The following is a 21,528-nucleotide window of genomic DNA, read 5'->3' as shown; positions in this document are numbered from 1 at the left end:
CTACATAATTTACTAAACATAACACCAGACATCTAAAGAGGAGTGAACTGTTAAGTAAGCTACATATTGTAAGGATGTAAGAATGTAACACCATAAGGAAAATCCAGCATACCCAACTGCTTACAAGTCTCTGGACATATTAAATATATATTAAGGTCCTAGAGGGTATTAATCTTCACCATGAAGAAAATTTTATGTTAGTCTTTACACACGTATGAAAATGAGCACACACACATTTATGTCTTCATGATGTTCAGAATTTTAATTATTCTTGCAAAATAAACAACTGCTATTGGCTAACTTTGTTACAAGGCTTTTTAGTTTGCTTTTTTGTTGTTGTTTTAAACACATACAGTACTCTTAATGTTAAAACTGCACGTTACACACAGCAGGTTGACCTTATACAAGAGTCTGAGGGAAAGTCCATATGCAAAGGAAAGCCCAGAGAGCACCTGTTTCTAAATATGCACACACCCTATGCATGTTCAGACTTACACTTTAATGCTTCATAGTAGTTTCATTAACTCACAACTCACTACTGCTGGACAGAGTGAACTCTGTTGTGGCATGTTGAGCTAGTCAATATAAAATGCATTGACATATAAAAGAAACAGTGAGAGAGAAGCTACATTTAAACATCATTAAAGAATATTAATGGCTATAATGTCAAATAACATACAGGACAGTCCACGACCAGAAGTCTTTTCTATCACTTCAGTTCAACTTTGGTAGCTACTGTTGTTTCTCCTTGTAAGTTCTGAGCTATACAAACATAGTTTCCCACATCTGTGTCTTCAAAATCCTCCACAAGAAGAACACTCTTTGAGATTCTTGTAGTATGGCCAATTCCTCTGTTTATCAATCTCCAGAAATTTTGAATAATCACAGGCCTCTCGGACTGTTAACAAAACACAAACAACCCACCCACATAAAACAGATTATTCCACAAAGTGTATTTAGTGACACCACCCCATCACCTTGAAGCAAGAGGCTGGAGAGTACAAGCCTATATCCAAAAGTCAGCCCTGAGTGAGGGAACTGAAGGTGTCTGGCAGTGGCAGCAACATTGCTGCACTAAATATTGATGTACCAATATGCTATGCCAAATAAAGATAACGCAACAGCTCTTCCACTCCAAGCACAGGTACTGGGCTTGCCAAAGCTCGGCCTGGAGCCTGTGCCTGAGCTCAGTTTTAGGCCACTTACTAAACTTGCATTTGGGTACCTGATCAAACAGGTGAGGTGTCCTGGGGGAGGTGTCAAGACAGATGTGTGAGCTCATTTTCAGGCTTGAAGCATTTCTCAAAAAGAAGGCAGCGGTAGCATGAGGTAGCTGACTGAGCTTTCACTCTCTTTCAGCACAGCAAATACCTATGTTGAAAACTAATTCCTCCTCTACTTTTAGAAAACACTACATCAGATAACATAAAAACAAACAGTAACAATTCTCAAATACTTCCGAGTTAATCTTCACATTCTGCTTTCTAAAAATGCATATGTAACTTCAAAGCCAAAATTACAACCCCCCATGTTTATATTAAAAAAATGGTTTTTTCGTGGGGTGTTTTTTGTTGTTTTGGTTTTTTTGGTTTTTTATTGTTATTAAATAAAAAGCTTTTTTAATTTTAGATTCTAAAAGGGAATTCTCTAATGGAGTGGTTATGAGGTGACACTGCCTGGCACCTCAGGAGGTCACAAAATACTGGATAAGATAAACTGGCCCAGTGATAGACTAAGGCAGTCTATTTTCTTCCAAAATCCAGCAGCTGCTAGTCAGCACACTGGCTTCTGCTATACCAATAGCTGGGACAGAAATTCAAGGGAGAGGTTTCTGTGTGGAAACCATCTACCCTTGCCTCATTATACAGATGGATTAATCATTTACTAATATGAATGCTACAAGGCTTAAGCTAAATGTAGCAATGTTAGACACTTAGGCAGAGCCAGAGCTACAATCTCACTCGCAAAATGACCAGTACAAAGGCAGCTCCCAGTCTTCCTAAAACTTAGAGACGAGTCACAGTGCAGTCAGGGAATGCCTAGGAAGTGGTAGGCATTACCAACTTTAGAAAAAAAAAATCTTGGCAGTTATAAATGTAATAGAAATTCTTAAACCTTTAAAAGTAATTAAGCCACTTACCAAAGCACTACCTCCTGTTCCAAGCCTGAAAATTAAGTGCTACCTACAAGTTATTAAATGTAGCAAGTGGAACTTCCTTGATCCCACTGAAAGTGAAGGTAAAGGCTGTGCAAGGTGGACCCTGTTTGCCTGGTTAGGCTCTTGCTAGTCCACTTTTCCTCAAACTAACCATTGTGCCTGCTTTGAAGCCTGTTGCCCATAATCAGATTAAGGGTGGATCTGTATGCATTCACAGCAGGTGAATGAGCAAATGCAATTCTCAGGGAGTGGCAAGTGGAAAGAAGAAAAAAAAAACAACTTGAGTGGAAAAAAAGCAGAGGGAGAGGTTAGTAACTACAGAGATAAAATGAGGGTCTCCACAATACACCAAACCTAGGGACATGCAGGGATTGATGTGCTGCTTCTGCTCAGGACTTGGGCAGTAGGTGAGAGCCCAGCTGCTGGGTGGTGTGGGCTGGGACAAAACCATCACTGAGCTCCCAGCACTGAAAGCAGCAGCATGAATGGAAACATCAAGTGAATCTTAGAACAATGTCAGTCCTTTTTCTTGCATAACAGGTCTATATGACCAGCAACACTGATGGTCCTATCTCTTCTCCTTCCACCCCACCTTTTTGCCTTGCAGTATGTGAACATTCTTAATAAATGTTAAGTCTCCAACAAGCATGCAGTGCTTCAGCTCTGACATTTACTTGATCCTTTTGTTGGGGCAGAAACCCAAACACAACTCTCCCCTCCCTACCCCCAGGCACAGCTGGAGCTGAGACAGTTTACCCTAGTGGATAAGCACAGGGGCAGGCCACAGGCCAAAGCCTCTCTCACCCCTGCATGTGGGTGCAGTGAGAGGGTGTAATCCTCTGTTGATACACCATGTGCCCTGCACTGCAGCTCTAGTGTTCATAGCAAACAAGGGAGACAACCTGCATGCTTTAGCTGTTTACATTCCATCAGTGCTAGAGAGGTGTAAACATGCACATGCCAGCATCCATCAGGTGCAGTAAAACCACTGGGAGCAGCTGGGCCAATAACAGGGGGCAGCGTGGAAAAGATGCAAAACTAGGATGGACACTAATGAGATACAGTTTTGGAAAGCCAATCTGGATCTAGAATGATTAAGAAATGAACTCCTCCTGCAACACATGAGGGTGGTTAGAAGGAAAATAGAGAGGACCTTCAGTGTTGCTGATCAGATACATCTTATTTTGTGCAAGAAAAGAGACCACAGATTCACATTGTGTTTCCTGTGGATTCTTTCAGATGAGGCTGGGCAGAAGCAGGTTCTGCTTCAGGATATGAGCAAGGTTAAAAATTCTGTGCTGGGATAATTCATGCACCGAAGCCATGGAGATAGAAGGGCTATCAAATGCAGAGGCATCAGTGGGCTTTATGGCTTGCCCTAGAACAGCCTCCTCATGCTGGTTGGCTTTGACACTGTCTGAGGCTTTCTTTGGAAATGCTGACAAAGGCCAAGTATCTCTGGAATGGAAATCTGAAGGAGGAGTGAGCTTTGCTCAATTTGATTTTTACTAACAGGACTCTCCAGCTTCATCCCTGTGTGACTTCTCAGGGAGATTCCCAGGGAAAGACAGGCTGAAGTTGAAAGGGGATATGCTGCCTCCTCCTGCCAGCATGCCTGAACTGGCAAGAGCATTCAGAATGCTGCCTTTGTGAAGAACAAACCGTTCCAGGCAGGGCATGCCCCTCTTACCTCTTGCCCTGGATACTGCCACCTGAACTTCACATCCACATCTGGCTCCCCGAGGACGGTGCAGACGACACGAACTCTGTCACTGAGGCCCACTCTACTGGGTGACACTGCCACTGTGGTTGAGGGTGGGCCCTTGGGAACTGAGACAGTGTTTGAAACAGAAAATTAGCTGCTAAAGTTAAACACACTGATAAAATTGAGAGTCAATTTTTGACCCAGTTTGCTTAATACAACAGGTGTTTTACACCTGCAACTTTCCCCTCCAAATTAGGAAACTTGCTAGAATTTAAACCTGATAAATGTTTTATCACATATATTTTTGATCAAGATTTTAAAACTCTCTTACACTACTTCTTTTACTTTCTAAAAATTATTTTCTTAGTGTCAGCAGAAGAGTCATTTTAAGCATAGAGAAAACTGCACTTTACCTTCCACATATAGTAGGTGATATTTGATGGAAATCTGAGGTGCTCCCTGGGACTCTGCTTTGCAGTAGACAATACCTTTATGATCAAAAGTAGGGTGCTGGAAGACAAAACCCTTCTTTGCATCATAAATAATATCAGTTCCATCTGTTTCAATTTCTCCTGCTGGAAATTCCCTGTGAAGAGTCACTTTTGCTGAAGGAGTAGTAACACGGCATGGGATGACTGCAGGTTTATCTGGGTTCAGGTAGACAATCTCAAAATAACTGGGAGTAGGTACAAAAAGCTCCTCTTTGTCTGTGCAGAAGAGTTGACATAATTACAGAAATAATTACATCTTGGTTTAACAGGAAGAAAAGTACATTGGACAAAAGAAAATAGCTGTGAGCAACATTTAAAACAAAAAACTTTGGCTTAATTTTAATATGCATGCACAAAAGAAAAAAGAACATTGCTTGCATTAAAAAACAATAAATTGAAAGTAAATAATGAAGTATTTTTAGAAAATCTTTGGAATGTCTTTTAGTAAGTTTTAAAATAGTTATCTGGATGCCCTCACCACTGGTAAGACAAGGACTACTAGAAAAAGATACTCTTTGAAGCTGCAGACTTTTTGTATCTATGCTTTTAGTCAAAATATTTGATTTACTGTCCTAAGTAGAAGAATATTTAGTGCCCTCAGAATCATAGTTAAGGAGTATTTCCATAATTGGCATTCTTCTTGGAAATCTAAATCTGAAATTCCTCTTTCTAGCACAAGCATTTACATAATAATTTGACTGAAAAGTTTATTCCAGCCTTTCTAAGGAATGTATCCTAAAAACATTAAGCTCTTCTTTCTCATGATCCAATTTAACTCCAAAAGGTATTGCAAACAATCCCATCTTAACATTTTCTAGTCATGAATACTTAAGCTCTAATGAGGCATCAAAGATTGTTTTACTATTCAGAATGGTTTCCAGAATAAAAAATAAACTACTTGATTTCAGCTCTGTTGTACCAAGCAGCAGTTAACTTTGCACAGGCTCTGGGGGATACCACATGCACTTGAATAGAGTTTTGCCTCTCAACATGCTATAATGACTCCTCAGAGAAACTGTGGCATTTTAAGAGTTTTTTAAGGCAGTGCAAGCAACTGGAATAAAGTGGCAGTGGGGGAGAATCCCTGGGGTCATGTGAATGCCATGACAAAATGAATATTCTGCATAGATTTATTTTCTTTTTGAAGGCACGTTTTTAAGAACTAAAACATTTTCTATTTGTTTTGTAGAAAATCCTTAGAAAGTGTAAGGTGTGTGCTTTTCACTACATTATCCATTACTTTGGATATTCTGCATAATCACACTAAGCAAATAATTTTCTGCCCATCAGCACAGTCTTTCTTAACATCCACTAAAAATAGATGAAAACTGTGGCAGTAAAATCTTGACAGTGAAATCACTGATTTAGCTTTTTTCCTGTCTTACCAGCAAATATATTTCCATTAATAATCCCCCAGTGAGTTAATTACCTGCAAAAAAGATGTATGTTGACCCTGTTTTCGTCTCATCCTTCCTGCATTTGTTACCACTGCACAGCTGAAGCCAGCAGCTGTATTCACCTGTGTCTGCTGCAGTGGAGTTTGCAAGGATCAGCTGACTATATCTGTCAAGTTGCTTTATGCTGTGGACAAATAAAAACAAGAGGCAAAGACAAGCACAGATGTATTTCTTTGTATATTTCTGTCAACTCATTTCCACTTCTGATTTTTTTATTCCTTCTCTGCAACTGACCACTTTTTACTTTCAGACCTCTGTTGCAACTTCCCCTTTTGCTCCAGCAGAGACTGTCTACATGAGTAGTTTTATTGATTTTAACTACATAAAAGAGCTTGCAAGCTTTTGTCTCGTACAGCTAATTTTTGGATTCCTTCAAGTCTTCATTTTGAAATTGGGCTGTGACTGTTCTAGGCCGTATGTTCATCTATGTTTTGTCCTAGTTTGTCCACATACAGCCATTTCCCTCATTCTACAAGTCAACCCACGTGCACCTCAGTCCTTTTTCAATACTGTAACACTGCTTCAATAAAAGCTAACAAGATAATTGACTGACAAGGAGTTAGTAGCAGGTATTCTACTGAGAGTTTGTTTAGTAATTTCTGCCTGCTTTCAGTGTGAATGCTTTACCAATTTTTAACATACCAGTCCAAGTCTCCACTTGCAAAGAGCTGCTGCCTCAGCTTGCATTTGTCCTGCAAATTAAGTAATTTTGCATCACCTACTCCTGTGGTCTAAGTCACCTCATGAGTTTCTTCCACATTCCTTGGCTATTTTAGAGCACGACCCTGAGAACTACTGGAGGTGTACTGGCAGTGCCATCATGTAACTACACAAAATTCAGTCTGTGTGATTATTTAAGACTTGATGTGCTTTTATTTTTTCCTTCTCCTGAATTTCCCAGGCATATCTCTCAGTGGATTGACATTTGTAAATGTGCAAGTATTTATAAATATGTAGACATATACACAGATACTGACAATTATTCTAAGAGGCAAAGGTCCTGTCTTATGAAATACGGCAGCTACAGTCTCATCTTGTTCTTTTTTTATATATTTTAAGGTTTATCTTCCTGGCTTTTTTGGCAGACAGATGGTGGTGTGGTTGGCAGTCTACTGGGTTGACTTTTGATGGACTGTAAAAGCAATGGCCCAAAAGTATCAGTTCTCAAGGAATCCTGTCAGCACAGCCATGTGACTCTGCTGCTGCTCCAGTGCTTAACGATGTTCTTTTCAACCAGCTGCCTCTCATGGTAGTGGATCTAGGTCATGAAGGGTTCCCTCTTTCCTTTGCAAGACACTGAGTTACAAGTCAAGTCAGGAATGATTTTTCCAAGTTTAGCTATTTGATAATGAATTCCTTTTTACTGTTTGAAAAGGGATTTGGACAAATACACAGATTGTATGAAGTCTGAACAGCTCTCATACTCATTCAACAATGGATTTTTTGAATATTTATTATCTTCTTAATTTTTACTAATGTGGCAGTTACTATGTAAGGCACACACCCGACTGAACAATTTCTTTCCAGGATTAGCATATTTGAAGAAATTTTTACCCTTTTTCAAGAGTTTTGCTTAACTGTCCATTGCAGGCAGAATAACTGTTTAAACAAAGGCCAGCACTTCAGCTGCATGTGCTTCCCAGAAGCTGACTCCCCGGGTGCTCTGCTAGCAGTCTGCACAACTGCCAGCAATCAAGCAGCAGTTCATATAACCCAATACCCAGCCTTCAGCCAGACCCACAGCTTCGAGATTAAAAGCACACAAAATACACACCTCAGACAGAGATAACAGAACTGCCTTCTCCAGTAAGCCCTCAGACACCTTTAGATCCACATCCACACAGACACACATGGATCCACCACAGGGCAATTTTGAGGCCTGCCTCAATAAGCAGGCAAATCACAATTCCTATCAACTAATGCACTTGTCCTACACAACCTTGTCTGACTCCATGTTTTAGAATCCTTAATTATGGTGCAGAAGCCTTTCCATTTTTAATGTATATACTACCTTATATTGTAAACTATCTTCAGTTTTTGGGTAACTTTTGAGAGATTTCTATCTGTGCAAGAGAACATGCTGTGTATCACACATGTGTTCTTCCAAAAGGAAGAAAAGATAAAACCAAAACATGCCCCAGTCTGTATTATTAATATTTAGTTTCACAGTTCACATTTCACAGGCTATATGACTACCTCAGAATAAAATGTTTTGCAAGGATCAAGTACTAAATGTCTACAATGCAGAAAAATCATTATGCCAGAACTCTTTTGCCTCCAATCATTAATGCAGACACTGAGCTATAGCTTGAAATCCCAACAGATAGCAAAATAAGGTCAAAGTTAATTAATTATTGTACAGTGTGTTCTCCTTAACTGTGAACAAGCTATTCAGTAATAACCTAGCAAGATAATCATCCACAAACATGCAATAACAAAGCCTGGCATCTGAGAGTGTAAGTGTTGAAACTTGAGACATAACCATATTAAGCAGACAAAGCCAGCCATATAAAATAACGGATAAATGGTAAATCCTGCAGCTAACCAATATTTCCAGGGTAACTTATAATTTCATTAGTGTTTCATTAGTATTTTAGATGCTGGAAAATCTCACCCAGAAGCCAAAACTTAGTTGTATTGTAGATGCCATAAAGTAAAAATGTTGTATATACAAACATTACCAGACTGGTTAAAGAAACTCAAAACTCAGCCCAGAATCTTATTCCATACATTCATCTTATTAAACTTTATTTAAAGTTCAGAAGATTTTTACCAGAAAACTATGCCACATTTAAAGCTAAAATATATATTTATATAAATATATATATATTAAGACAATGTACATAGAGCATCTACCAAACTCCTCTCAAGCAGCTGCATTCATACTGACAAAAGAGAGCTAAACTCAAATACACACTCACTAGGACAGGAACATAACATCTCACTGTTTTACACAAGAAAAAAAATCCTTAGCTTTCAAACTTCAAAGCACAAGCAGCAAAATCAAATTCAGTTACATGAGCACAACTGACATCCCACTAAGCCTGTGGGATGCATTCACTGCATTCAGTGAAAGCAGTCTAATTTCAGTTTGGTTCTGGCCCCCAACACACCCAGTTTCCCCAATATTTGAGAGTGCTCCTGTCCAGACACCCTCCTCTCACATGAATGTACATGTGATGCAGGTCCAGCTGTTTTCCCCAGCTTCTTCCATCAGAGCAGCCCCATTTCATGTCAGTTTACTTATCAGATGAAGTCAAATGCAGCTGGTCTTCAGCAGGGGAGACCCATGACCCAGCCAGGCAGCACAGAGACTGTGTGAAGTCAGAGCAGCTTTCTTCTATAAAGCCTTGGTAAAGGGAAAATACACCTGCCCTTATTTTTATTTTCATCCCTCTCTTATGCTGTAGATCCAGTTTCTGGGTGAGCCTCCAGTCATTAATTTGTTATTCACAGTCTTACAAAACAGCATTCCAGCCCTTCCATACTTGGGGTGCAAAAGCAACCTCTGACTGTTAACGCCACCAATGTTTTTGGCCAGTTAGCCAGAGAACAAAATTTTCCGACAAAAAGTATTTAAGTGCTGCACAAAGCAAGAGAGCATTGCTGACAACAGGCTAGTTCTGAAGTAAGCTTGTGTGTGTCCTTAAGCTGGGAACCATATTTGCAGTGTATAGCACACTACAGTCTCTAAAGCAAAGTAAATTTTTTCAGTGTGTACTGTTGTGTACTCCAGTTAGAGCAGAGGAAAGGCAGAATTTCTGCTCCATCTCAGCAAGAAGCAAAGAGTCCTCCTCCTCCTTTCACTTGGCATCTCTCACTCCCTCAGATATGATAATTTTAACACACGTAACAGCTCCAGACCTATTAAAAACCAAGACTCTCTAGCACAGCAAGTAAAATATTTTATTTACCAGGGTGTAGTGTACAACTACAAGGACAAATTCAATGAAATCATAGCCACAAATACTACAGAATGGCTTCCTCATTTAAATCTTCCTCTTTAGAAAAGGCATATTGTCCCTCAGGTTACCGCATTCTCCTTACCATATGGGTGAGTTAAAAATACGGTACTCATAGCATGGAGGCAAAACATCTGGCTTTTATGCCTGCTTCTTTTTGCAACCACCCATGAAAATACATGACATTGATGCCAAATTTAACTAGTTGCAAGCCAAAATGCCAGAGTAGTTGAATTTGCAGATTCTATCATTTAAGGGAAAAGTAAGAATTGGATGCCTGACCATCTGTTGCTATGAACAGAAGAATTGTAGTCATTAATCCCCAGCAACTGCAGGGATCTCATCACCAGTGTCTCTCCTCCTTTTGACTTTTCCTCTGGCATACCAACCCACCCCTTCTTCATTTTCCATTACCCCACCTCTTGGTCCCATCACATGCCCCTGTTGCTGCCATCAATTCTGGTTTGCACCAGTGCCCCAGCTCCAGCAAGACCCACATGGAAATCTAAGGTAAAAAAGACCCAGCCCAGTTATTACCTTGGGTTTTACCCCACACCTCACTAACTGTTCATGAGGGGCTTATCTTACTCTTGGTCTTTAAGAACTCAAAAAACGTTAGAAGATACTGGACATACATCTACATAGATGATTAAACAATTTCTGCTGTAGGCTATTATTTGATAATAATTTTTCTGAATCTCCTCCCTCTGCCCTACATTCGTCATTTTGTTTTAAAATAATGAAGGTAATGTATTAACAAAAATTTTTTAATTGCCTATTGCAGTTGATGCTTGGTGCATGGTCTTGCATATGCCATGAGGAAGATCTAAGCACCTCTTGAAAGATCATAGCTTTGCTGACTTTTCTGGTGCTAGCTCACTTACAAACGCTGCCAGCTGAGCTAAGTAACATGGAACCTCTATGGTACTTCCAGTTAAACTCCATCAAACCTTTCTGAAACCACAGAGCACAAATTTCTAATTTCACATTCTATAGAGCAGACTTTGTTTCATAGGCACCTATTAGCACTACAGCAAAGACCTTGAGATTAATTACCAAAGCCATGCTAAAAACACGATGAAAATGTGACTGCACAGGATTCTGTGGTCAATGTCTCTGTAAATTATTACTAATCTGTGACTGAAATCTGCTTCCAATCTATGTTTTCAATTTCTCTAGTTAATTTGAGGATCTTCCGCTTGTATTCAAAACTGATGATTTAGTCAAACACAGCCTTACTGCTTTAACAACTAATTTCAAAAGCAGTGACCATTATATTTCAATACAGACCCTTAAGTATATGCCTTACATACATCTGAAAGAAAATAAATACTTAGGCAAGTTACATCTAGCCAGTCAAAATGTTTTATAGCACTTATTTTGTGTGGCGTAACTTTTTGTTGTGTGGTTAAATTACTACTGTTAACTTGACTGAGTACAGAAATGTAAATTGCTGAGGCAACAGGATCCCAAACTACTTCAAACTGTGAAACAGAAAATCACACAATTATGACATACATATCTTTTTTTCGGTTTCCCCAAACTATCTCAATTTCCTTTATTTTGTCCCACATGCATCATCAGAGAACACCTAATTTTGCATGAGAGGAATAGATGTCAAACAACCAGTTAAGAGGTATTCAAACTCCTCTCCAAAAACCCTGAATGCTTGCCCTGCCCTCTTCAATGCCACATTCTGACACTCTACAGGACCAAACCATGCCAGCAACCTATTTGCAAATGCACAAAACATTAAGATAGACTCGAGAACGACCACCACCACCACATAAAGACACTCTCCCTGTTGGTTTGCTCATTCAGCTCTGGCTTCCTGGGAGGCCAGGTCTGTACTGCAGCTAATAAACGCCACCTGCTGAAAGAAACCTGGATAGAACAGCATTCCTTGCAAAAGAATAAGCAGCAGCAGGTTAAAGAAGCCACAAGATCTTTTGACAGATACTGCTGTGATAAGCCCACAGCAGGAACCAGCTCGCTGCTGTAACTTACTGTGGCAGAAGCTTTGCACTCAGGGCAGCTCTTGAGCACCTTAGCCAGCAAGGGACAAGCAAATAATGGCACAGAGAACTGGCTCGTGAATTACAGCAGGATGTGCTAGAGATCACAGTGGGTAACTGCCATTCATCAAAACTCCCCTTGGGAAAGAGAAGTGGAAAGAAGAAGAATGTATTTGAAAAACTAATTAACTGGGAGTGATGTTAAGGTAACATCACACATGTAAATAAGTGAATAGATCACTGAGATTCAGATAACCTGAGCTACTTAGAGAGAGCATACACACTTGTAACTTAAGAACAACAGGACAAGAGGAGCTGACATCTTGACTCATACCACTGTGCTCTTCTCATCTAATAATCCAAGAAAAACTCCTAACAGTTCTTTCTTTGGGTATCACTCACAGTGCTTCAGAGTCTCCATAAAACAGCCGGTGAAAACAAACACTTCTCAGAATGCCTTTGGAAGACATTCTTAAGCTCTCAGAGCAACAGACTTGGTAGTGAACACCTGACATCTACACAGACATTTTGAGAGTTTTACTTTGGACCAAACCCCAACGTGGCTCCCTGTTTGTGGCTGGAGCACAATGGTGAACATCATTCCAGATTCATCTGAAGGAAACACAGCTCACATGCTTTAAGACTATCCAACAGTGCACATCACAAGGCAGTAACTGCTGATGACTAGAAGTTGCTCACCTTCTTTGTGGACACTAAAAACTACTAGATAGAACATTGCGACTGTAAAAATGTAAACAAACAAACACACCAGTGGTTCTGAACACAGAGAAAAAAGTTCTGGATTTTTCTTGTAAAAAAGAAAAATAGCTTACCTGAGTCTGGAATCTTTAAAGGTGTCTAAATAAGAAGGATAGTTCCAAGTAACATTACTCCCCTTACATCGCAGCTCTACGCTTTGTCCTGCAGCCAGGCTTAAGGTGGCAGCTAGTTTCTGGAAATGACCTTTATCCATCACCTGTGTCAGTATGGACTGGGACTTCAAAGAGGAATCCACAGATTCTCTCTCCTTCATTTTGGGATTCTTGGGTTTTGCTTTCTTGTTAACAGGCTTAATTTTGTTTTCTCCAGGTTCTTTGGGACGCTTACTCTTCACAGGCTGTCCAATAACTGGTAAAATAAGGCAATGTTACTGATTAGAAGAAATTTATATAGTCTTTTGGGGGAAAAAAATCTTTATTATCCCAGAGAATAACTGAAGTTTTGGTCTTCCTAGAAAAGATGCATAAAACTTAGAATTAATTTCCTTAAGTTTTTGAAGTCTGCCATGGCCCATTTTCCTGGGGGGAAAAAAAAAAATACTGCTTTCAAGAACACATGGAAAATCTATACTTACATAAGCAGAGAAATATGCAAGTTATGAAACCTCTACAAATGGTAAGGGAAAGAAATACAGCACTTCTATCAGCAGCCACGTTTGTCATTTCCACCTCCTGCCACTGCCATGCAGCACTCAATGCTACACAAGCTCTCCACGTTCATGTCACATGCCCATCACTTCTGCATGACCTCTTCACACACCACACTTCCACAAGGGACACATGAAGAACTCACAAGTGTAGAACTTAATGACAATTTATAAAATCCTAATAGTGATGCTGGTTTCTTAATTTACAGTAATTACTGAAATGCAAGTGATACTTCAGTCACTTGAAGGTGACTTACGTGTCACTTCTTCATAACAGCCATTTATATTGACAGTCCAGTTGAAGACAGAAACTTATTTAGAGACAAACAGTAAGAGATTTCATTGCCTCCTAGAGACAACAGGCATGCCCAGTTGCCTTAACAAAGGAAACAGAAAGAAAAAGTGAGGTGTCTCAAATATTTAAAAGTAAAACATTTCAACTTTAACTGACATCAGGAAGCACAGCCCTTTTGTGAGACAAACCTAAAATTACTTTTGCCAGACACCAGAAATGCCACTAACTGCACCTGACAGCTAATTCTTGTTTTCCACATAGAAATGCTGAGGTATTTCATTGTACAAATCAATCAACAAGCCCCCTCTGGAATGAAAAACTCAGCATACTCACATACTCAGCATAATTGAACGTGGTACAAGCTGCCAGTTCAAACAGCAGGACTTCCAGATTCCTGCTACTGACAGCTCCTGTGAGATCCCTCAATCCCCAACTGGACACCTTGCACTGCAGCTTTGACTTCTCCAAGTCCAGGCTGATGTACAACACATTTCTTTTAAACAACACTGTGCCTTGTGAGCACAAATTTTAAAAACAACGATTTGTAGCATTTTTTCATTGCATTACATTAGAAAGGCTACAGTGGGTAAGACCAAAATTATTTGCACTGACACCACCTAGTGTCAGATGCCAATCAGGGAACAGGGCAACCATCTCTGCTCCTTTGATACTACTCTCCTAAGCTTCCAAGAACCTTTAGCTCAAGGGGTCTGTGAACCACAGTTGTCATCATTTTATTGTGCTTGGCTGGTTTTGTTTTTATTTGGTTTTGGGGGTTTTTGGGGCTTTTTAAATGATATTGTCCTTGGATGTTTTCCTTCATTGATTTGTCTGGTCTGTTTTGAAAATTACACAAATTACACATAATTACTAGACACCTTCTAGTTTTTGTACTAAATAAAGAAATATCCATGTTTATCCAACACATATAATTTCACAAAACTTAAGAATTTTTGAGTCATTTTCTTTCTAGACTGACAAGTCCTACTCTAATTGTTCCTGTAAAGAATATGCATCTTAGAACAGTTCAGCTACACCACATTTGTTTGATGGCAAGAACACAAAAGCAGACTGTACACCAGGTTCAAGGTATGCTCAGATCTAGTTGTAAATATTAGTAGTGTCTTCTTTCCTGTCTAAACAGCTCATTACTTTTCAAATCAGCAATATTAGGAGCTGACTTTTTAAAAAATAAACAAGTGTAATTCCAAGCCTACTTTCCTAAGTAAGAACTATTGGTTCAAAATTCGTAAGTAGAAACCCATCAAGGCATACATGAAATTAGAACAGTTTGTGTTATTTAGCATCCACCAACATGAAATCTGAAGTCCTATTTTCCTTGCCCAGTCTTTCAAAATTAAGAGATTATTCTGTAACTCTTTACTGACAGTTTTCTTTTCTTTTAACAAATACTTAAACACGCTGAAAAGCATGTGTCTTACAAGATCCCCATTAATTTCAACTGGATAAAAACAATTCTATCCATATGGCAAAAAGACTAATTCCCATATTTCCTGTTAGTTATTGTTCCATGAGAGGTCTCCCCTTTTCTCACAGCACATTGGTTCCCAAGGAATCTTTTACAACAGGCTTAATAAAAGCCTTTGGGAATCCAAGTATATCAACCAGTTCACCCATGGCCACACTCCTACAAAAAGTCCTCAGAGAACCTCAGCAGATCTGAAAAACAGAACTTCTCAAAGGAACAAAACAAAACAAAACAAAACAAAAGGTCATGACAAAGCCATACTGACTTTTCAGCAATTCATTAGTTCAGTTTACAGAACACAGACATCTGGCTTGTGCCTCTACCTCCTCCAAATGTTGTAAAATACTGGGATATTCCATTTCCCTGGAAAGGTATGGTTATATGATATGATATAGTGATATGGTAGTGATACCACAATCAATTCAGTTGGAAAAGACCTCTGAGATCATCGAGTCCAACCTCTGACCAAAACCCACAATGTCAATTAGGCCATGGCACTAAGCATCATCCAGTCTTTCCTTAAATACCTTCAGGGACAATGATTCCATCACCTCCACTGGCAGTTCATCCCAGTGCCTAACCACATCTATTGTGAAGAAATTTCTCCTGATGTCCAACCCAAACCTCCCTTGGCCCAGCCTGAGGCTCTGTCCTCTCGTCCTATCACTTGCTGCCTGGGAAAACCTTGCTACCACTTTTTTTCAGGTAGTTGTAGAGAGTGATAAAGTCATCACTGAGCCTCATTTTCTCCAGGCTAAGCAACCCCAGCTCCCTCAGCCACTTCTCATAGGACTTACCCTCTAGACCCTTCACCAGCTTCATTGCCAGCTGTAAAGTTATGACAAGCTACGCACCTGGGTTAAGGCTTCACCAATTTCAAATTCAAATTTATTTTACACCTCACGTGTATATCATAAAATCTTGGCACTGAAACAGTTTATGTTGCTAATTTTCTCTCTCACTGGTTCTTCTGGCATGTTAATGAGATGTCCTCTAATGATTCTCCCCATAGAGAAAAATTCAATTTCAGAGTCTGCTTTTACAGTGATTTGTAGGATACTGCACCCTAAGTTTATTCTGTGCTTATCGTTTCACCATTTGCTATTAAAACCTCTCTAAGCACCTCCACAGTGAACATGGGTATGCACAGATAAATCTTTAAATTTCACTTTCTATAGATGCCCTTTCTTGTCTCCCATTCCTACCAGCCATAAAAATTCTGCAGCCATGTCTCCCTGCCCCATCCTGGCACATCAGAAGAAGTAAAAGGATTTATGGGTGATTTTATCCTTTTGTAAGCTGTTTCTCAAATTCTTTTTGTCTGCTTTATTCTGGTTTTTGTATTTAATCCACATGTGAATTACGGAGCCTCCTTCTCTTATGTAATTCTCCCTTCCAAAATTAAACACATCAGTGGTTTCTTTGTCTTTTAGCATTCCAGCAAGAATATTAGAACTACAGTCTGGCCCTTCCACAACAACATCTGAATCCAATTACTTGAGTACTTCTCCAGAGCGAGTCAAGAATTGCTGCTCTTCTGAGGGGCTCTCTGAATAGCAGCTCTAAGTCATTATTTGTGGCATCTGAACAACTGCATTCTGCACCGCATCTCAGCCCATGTGAGAGGAAGTTATTCTTCCTTTTCTATCCAGTCCTTGCTGCCCCTCTGATTTTCCTCAGCAGAGCAGTTATTACACATTGGGTGGTCAGTTAGCAGGTTGGTTCCTCTCAACAGGGCTGGTATTTCAGTCCTGGTGACTTTTACCATCAAAACCCACCAGGAAACAGATTTAACATTGAAGTTTTCTTCAACACATACTGCCACTTCACCCTAGGGTAAGATATTCCATCTTAGTGGAATTCCATCACACTACTGTGCCCTAGTACTGGGAGGTTCCACTGTCAGGCTTCATAAGCCTTTTGAATACGCATTCCCATTTCAAATTGGCCATTCCAGTTCCTTGTTGAACTTTCCAGATTACTCTGTAGCAGCACACAAGCTTTGGTTCAGTCATCCTTTTTTTTTCCCATCAAACCCTACTGAAATTTGTTCAAATTACTCTTTGACATTTCCTCTACTTTTTGCCAATCTTGATGCTGACATTATTTCAAACGCACATGGCCCCTGCAACCTTACCCCTAAGAAATGCTTCATCCCATACTGTGTGCTCTGCCACACCTAAGACTCTGCCTTTAAGAAACTGTTAAAGACTTCCCTATGAAAGCTTTTCAATTTTAAGTGCCAGAAGCCTGGTTTTGATTTTCTCAAGATTAAGTTTTTTCTCTCCACACAAGTTCCCTCTGTTTCATGTTTCTGCAGTTCAGCAAGTCTGAACATTTTCCTCCTACACCATGCTCCCAGCTGCTCAGTGAGAGCCTTGTCTGCCTGTCCTTGTATTTCCCTGCAGGTGACAGCAGGGGCATTTCAGGAAACACATCAGACGAGCTTTTATCTTCCTACATGGAAAACCTGGTTCTGCCTCTGTTGCACCTCTCAGAGAGGTGAGTTTCCAAGCAAGCTGTGGCCATGCTCCTTCCCAACACTCTCTTGGAAGTCTGCCCAGATATCTACTGACAGCACCACTTCTGCGCCTCACAATCCTGTCTCCTGTCTCAACTGAATTAAGTCTTTCTATGCCAGGTAAGGAAATTAACTGCTACAGTATCACCCAAGGTAAAGAGGACACACAACCAAATCCCTCCAGGAACACTGAAACCATCATCAAGAATCCTCCATTTCCTTACTCAATCTGCAAGACTTTTTCAAGAAAGGGAACAAAGTCAATTAGCCCATTTATGCAAGCACATGAATATGCCACGTTTAGGATATTTCATTGTCTCACTAGAATTATGCACTAAGCCCTCACTGTTTTAAAAACATTGCACTGCCTAATGTTGCACTGCTTTCGTGCAACAGCACTTCTTATTAGATATAAAAATATAATAAAGACTTAGAAAAATATTGAGAAAATGCCTCATTTCTACCACTAATCAGCTCCTAAAGTCGGTTCTAAGAGGCACTGTACTAATTTCAGCTGCAACAGTACATTTGGGGTCCCCAATAACTCATCATGCCAAAGTAGGAGACTATGCATCCATATGCCACAGAAATATATCATGAAGCACTTTTGCTCCTGGTTCACAGTATTTGTCTTACCCTATCCTTTAATGTCTGCCCCTTGTTCTCACAAATGTCAGTCACACAATTTCAAAATGGGTGTTAGTTATATAATACTAAAAAGCATTTGCTTTTTATCTGAAACATCACCTATATCCACATGCACATTCCACTGGTCTCACAGCTGCACAGGTTATATCTCGAGAAGGCCCCTGATCTTCATGTGTCAGCCTAGAGAACCTGAGAAGCAGTGTGTGAGCCTGGTCTCCCAAAAGTACTCAGAAGTCATGTTCACTGTCCATCAGACATACCCATTCCACAAGGCAGCCCCCATGCTACATCTTGGTACCATCAGAGACCTCTCTCAATTTATACTGGTTAATTCTTCCTTGAGGTGAAATGTGTGAGGTTATCATAAATTTAAAAAATAAATTAAAAATATAAATAAAAAATAAATTAAGTGTGAGATTATCATGAAGTAGAATTAACCAGCAGGATTACTATATGAGGAAAGATTCTTTGAGATTACAAGCAATGTAACAGAACAAGCTGAGCGCATCTCATAATTTGTGATAGTTCAAACGAAAAGTTAATCATCCAAACACAGGGCCAATCTGGAGGGGCATATTTCATTAGTTCATAAATTAATATAAGATAAATTAGGAAGACTATTTTGAAATTACAAATACTACATTAGGACTTCTACATTTAGCTTTAGACAAGAAACCCTTATTAAATATGCCTGGTTACTTTTTCCCATTGCTAAGCTTCTGGATGGCAGAGCTGGAACTCATTTCTTACTCTGTGTTTTTATTGTCTACTCAAATAGAAAACACTTTTCTTGATGTGGTACACCCACAGACCAAATCTTTCAGAAGAAATCCTTTCCCATGCCACTCTGATCCACAATGCAATTCCTCTGCATGTAGCTGTGAGAAAAACAAGGCTGGAAAAGGCTTCTGGAATTCCTTTCCCATCTCTGTTCAGGTGCTCTGAGCAATGTCCAGTTGAGCTCTGACTTTCCCAGAGGCTGGAGACTCTACAGCCTCCTCTGACAAATTCTGTTTAACAGCTCTTAAGGTGGAGGATTTTTTGTTCTTATAGGAATGTTTTCCTTATGAGCTACTAAAGTACTTGTGGTAGCTGCCTTTCACCACGCACCTAAGAGCCTGACTCCTATTTCTCTACAAACCCTTCCATGGGCTACACAGGCCTTGATCCCCAAACCTGTCCACGGTGAAAAACAATGGAACTACTCTTTTGTTGTTTCTTCCAAGTAAGTATTAGTAAGTTCATTCACATTTTCCAAGAGGGAAAGAGCCTCCCTTTTGCTAGTTAAAGTCTATGTAAGTCAAGAATTAGTTACCAATGTCCCTTCCCCACCACGACTTTCTCACAGCCTGAAGCAGCTGTGAGAAAAAAAGTTGTGAGAACTTTTCTCATAACTTTACTCAAGTTATGAGCAAAGTTCGACGCTCTCAATCAAACAACGATGCAGAAAGACAGAAATTTTTTTGGTTGTTTTTTAAATGCGAGCACCACGTCCACCGCTGTCCCACGCCCAGCCCATTCCCCTCCTCAGGCGCCACACGGCACCGGACGCGCTTTAAGCCTTTACCCAAAGCGAGCGGGCGGTGGGAGCAGCCGGGGCTGCTGCGAGCGCCCCTCCCCAGAGCCCAAACACTATTTTCGCCCGAAGGCTTCGGCCACCGGCTGGCCGCGCACGATGCGAGCAGCCCGCCTTCCCTCCGCCTCTGCCCAGCGGAGCGGGAGCGCCGCCGCCCCCTCCCGGGATGGTTCCCGCTCCCGTCCCGGCACGGTCGGGCCGGCGGGTCGGGCTGGGAAAAGGGAAAGCGGGGGGACCCGCCGGGGCAGCGGCTCACCGTGTGGCAGCGCTTCCTGCAGCAGCAGCAGCAGCAGCAGCAGGCTGAGGAGCACCCAGCGCCGCATGGCGGGAGCGGCCCGGGCGCGGCGCAGCGGGGCGGCCCCGGGGCGCCTCGGCGGGGAGGGGCCGGGCCGGGCCGGGCCGCTCCCGCCGCCAGCCGCCCTTCCTCGCCGCAGACCCGGTGTGCGGGGACCCCCGGGACCGCTGTTCTTGAAGCTGCTCGTCGGCGCCGCTGCCCTGAGCTCGCCGTACGAGGCTCTGCCGCGGTCCGGCTGCTGTGGGCTGCCCTGGGGCCCAGCCGGGCGGGCAGAGCGGAGCAGCGGGAGCCGCACGGGCGGTATCGCCGGTGACCCCGGGACTGCTCGCAGGCGCTGGGCAGCGCTGGCCTAAGACAGCAAAAGCATATTTTTACATCAAAAATATTTTTACATTTTTCACTCGTAGCAGCCTGCCACACCGAAAGCTACCTCACTGTGGAAGAGAGAGGCGGTCTCTCTCTGGACACAGGTGAAGCACATTGAGACGGCGCACGTCTCTCTGCTGCTAGCAAAGAGATGAAAGTGGAAAACTTGATGCCTGCCGCATGTGTGCTTCTGCTCACAATGAGCTGTAAAATGCCATTCCTTGAAATTTGAGGGTTTCCTTGTAGGAGAAACCCTTGTACGGTTTCCGTGTATGGCTGGAGGAGTCACAGAGGTAGGTGCAAGGCAAGGTTGGACTCGAACGGGGCAAAATAATTGCTGTCAGAGATCAAAGGCAGACCCCGAAGCAGACACAACCACAGGCCAATGTGAATAAAAATAAAAATTGCATCCCTGACCCAGCCCCAGGGCCACAGCAGATATGAGAGTAGAGTATTTACAGATTATTTAAAGGAAGCCTGGGCTTCATCTGTATCCACACAAAAAGTTAGAAGGTCCATGCATGCATTTATGAGGGTCCCCCACCCTCATAAATACACGCACATGCAGTTTGGAGACTTGCTTGCCTGACCCTGCTCTGAGACTTCACCCTGGTTAATATAAAGAAACCAGTAGGGCCCAGGAGTGGAGCTGGATGATGAAATTTCATGATCTTTTTTTCATTCTGTTATCAGTACCATAAACATGTCATCCATTACCTGTAACAAATTTTAAAAAACAGTATTCTTGTTGCTACAGGATATTTAAAAAGTGTTTCCCCCCTTGAAAAAAATAAGAATACCAAGAATATCTGAAAAGGTTATCAGTCTTTGGTTTAAGGTAAATGAAATCTCAGAGAGAACTCAGAAAAGTTGTATAGTACAAACTGCAAATTTGCAGTGGAAATAATCACAACTCCTGCTTATAATGAAGAGTGTGGTTTTTTTTCCCTGTCATGTGCAAAACTACTGTTTGCGATCCTTACGTGCCTTCCTAGGTGAAATTTCCCTTTTGCTTTCACACACGGTCAGTCAATGATCTAATGGTGTCTGAGCTTCAAGTATTATGGAAAAGATGGTAATAGTACATGGAAATAACACTCAAACTGTATTAATTTTAAGACATA

General features: G+C 41.1%; 1 protein-coding gene across 1 annotated transcript; it reads right to left on the bottom strand.

The window, feature by feature from the left end:
• Positions 1 to 709: 709 nt before the first annotated feature.
• On the bottom strand, positions 710 to 20,082 carry PDGFRL (platelet derived growth factor receptor like). Its single transcript, XM_021537034.3, has 6 exons — positions 20,000 to 20,082; positions 12,622 to 12,916; positions 5,784 to 5,935; positions 4,277 to 4,570; positions 3,849 to 3,988; positions 710 to 898 (listed from the first exon to the last, which is right to left on the bottom strand). Exons 1-6 carry the CDS (start codon positions 20,064 to 20,066, stop codon positions 710 to 712), a joined length of 1,137 nt encoding a protein of 378 aa, XP_021392709.2. The 5' UTR covers positions 20,067 to 20,082.
• Between the last annotated feature and the right edge of the window lie 1,446 nt (positions 20,083 to 21,528).

This window comes from Lonchura striata, chromosome 4 (genome assembly GCF_046129695.1).
Source record: "Lonchura striata isolate bLonStr1 chromosome 4, bLonStr1.mat, whole genome shotgun sequence".
NCBI lineage: Eukaryota > Metazoa > Chordata > Aves > Passeriformes > Estrildidae > Lonchura > Lonchura striata.
The sequence above is the reverse complement of the archived record's forward strand: the minus strand, read 5'-3'. Positions and strand labels throughout refer to the sequence as shown.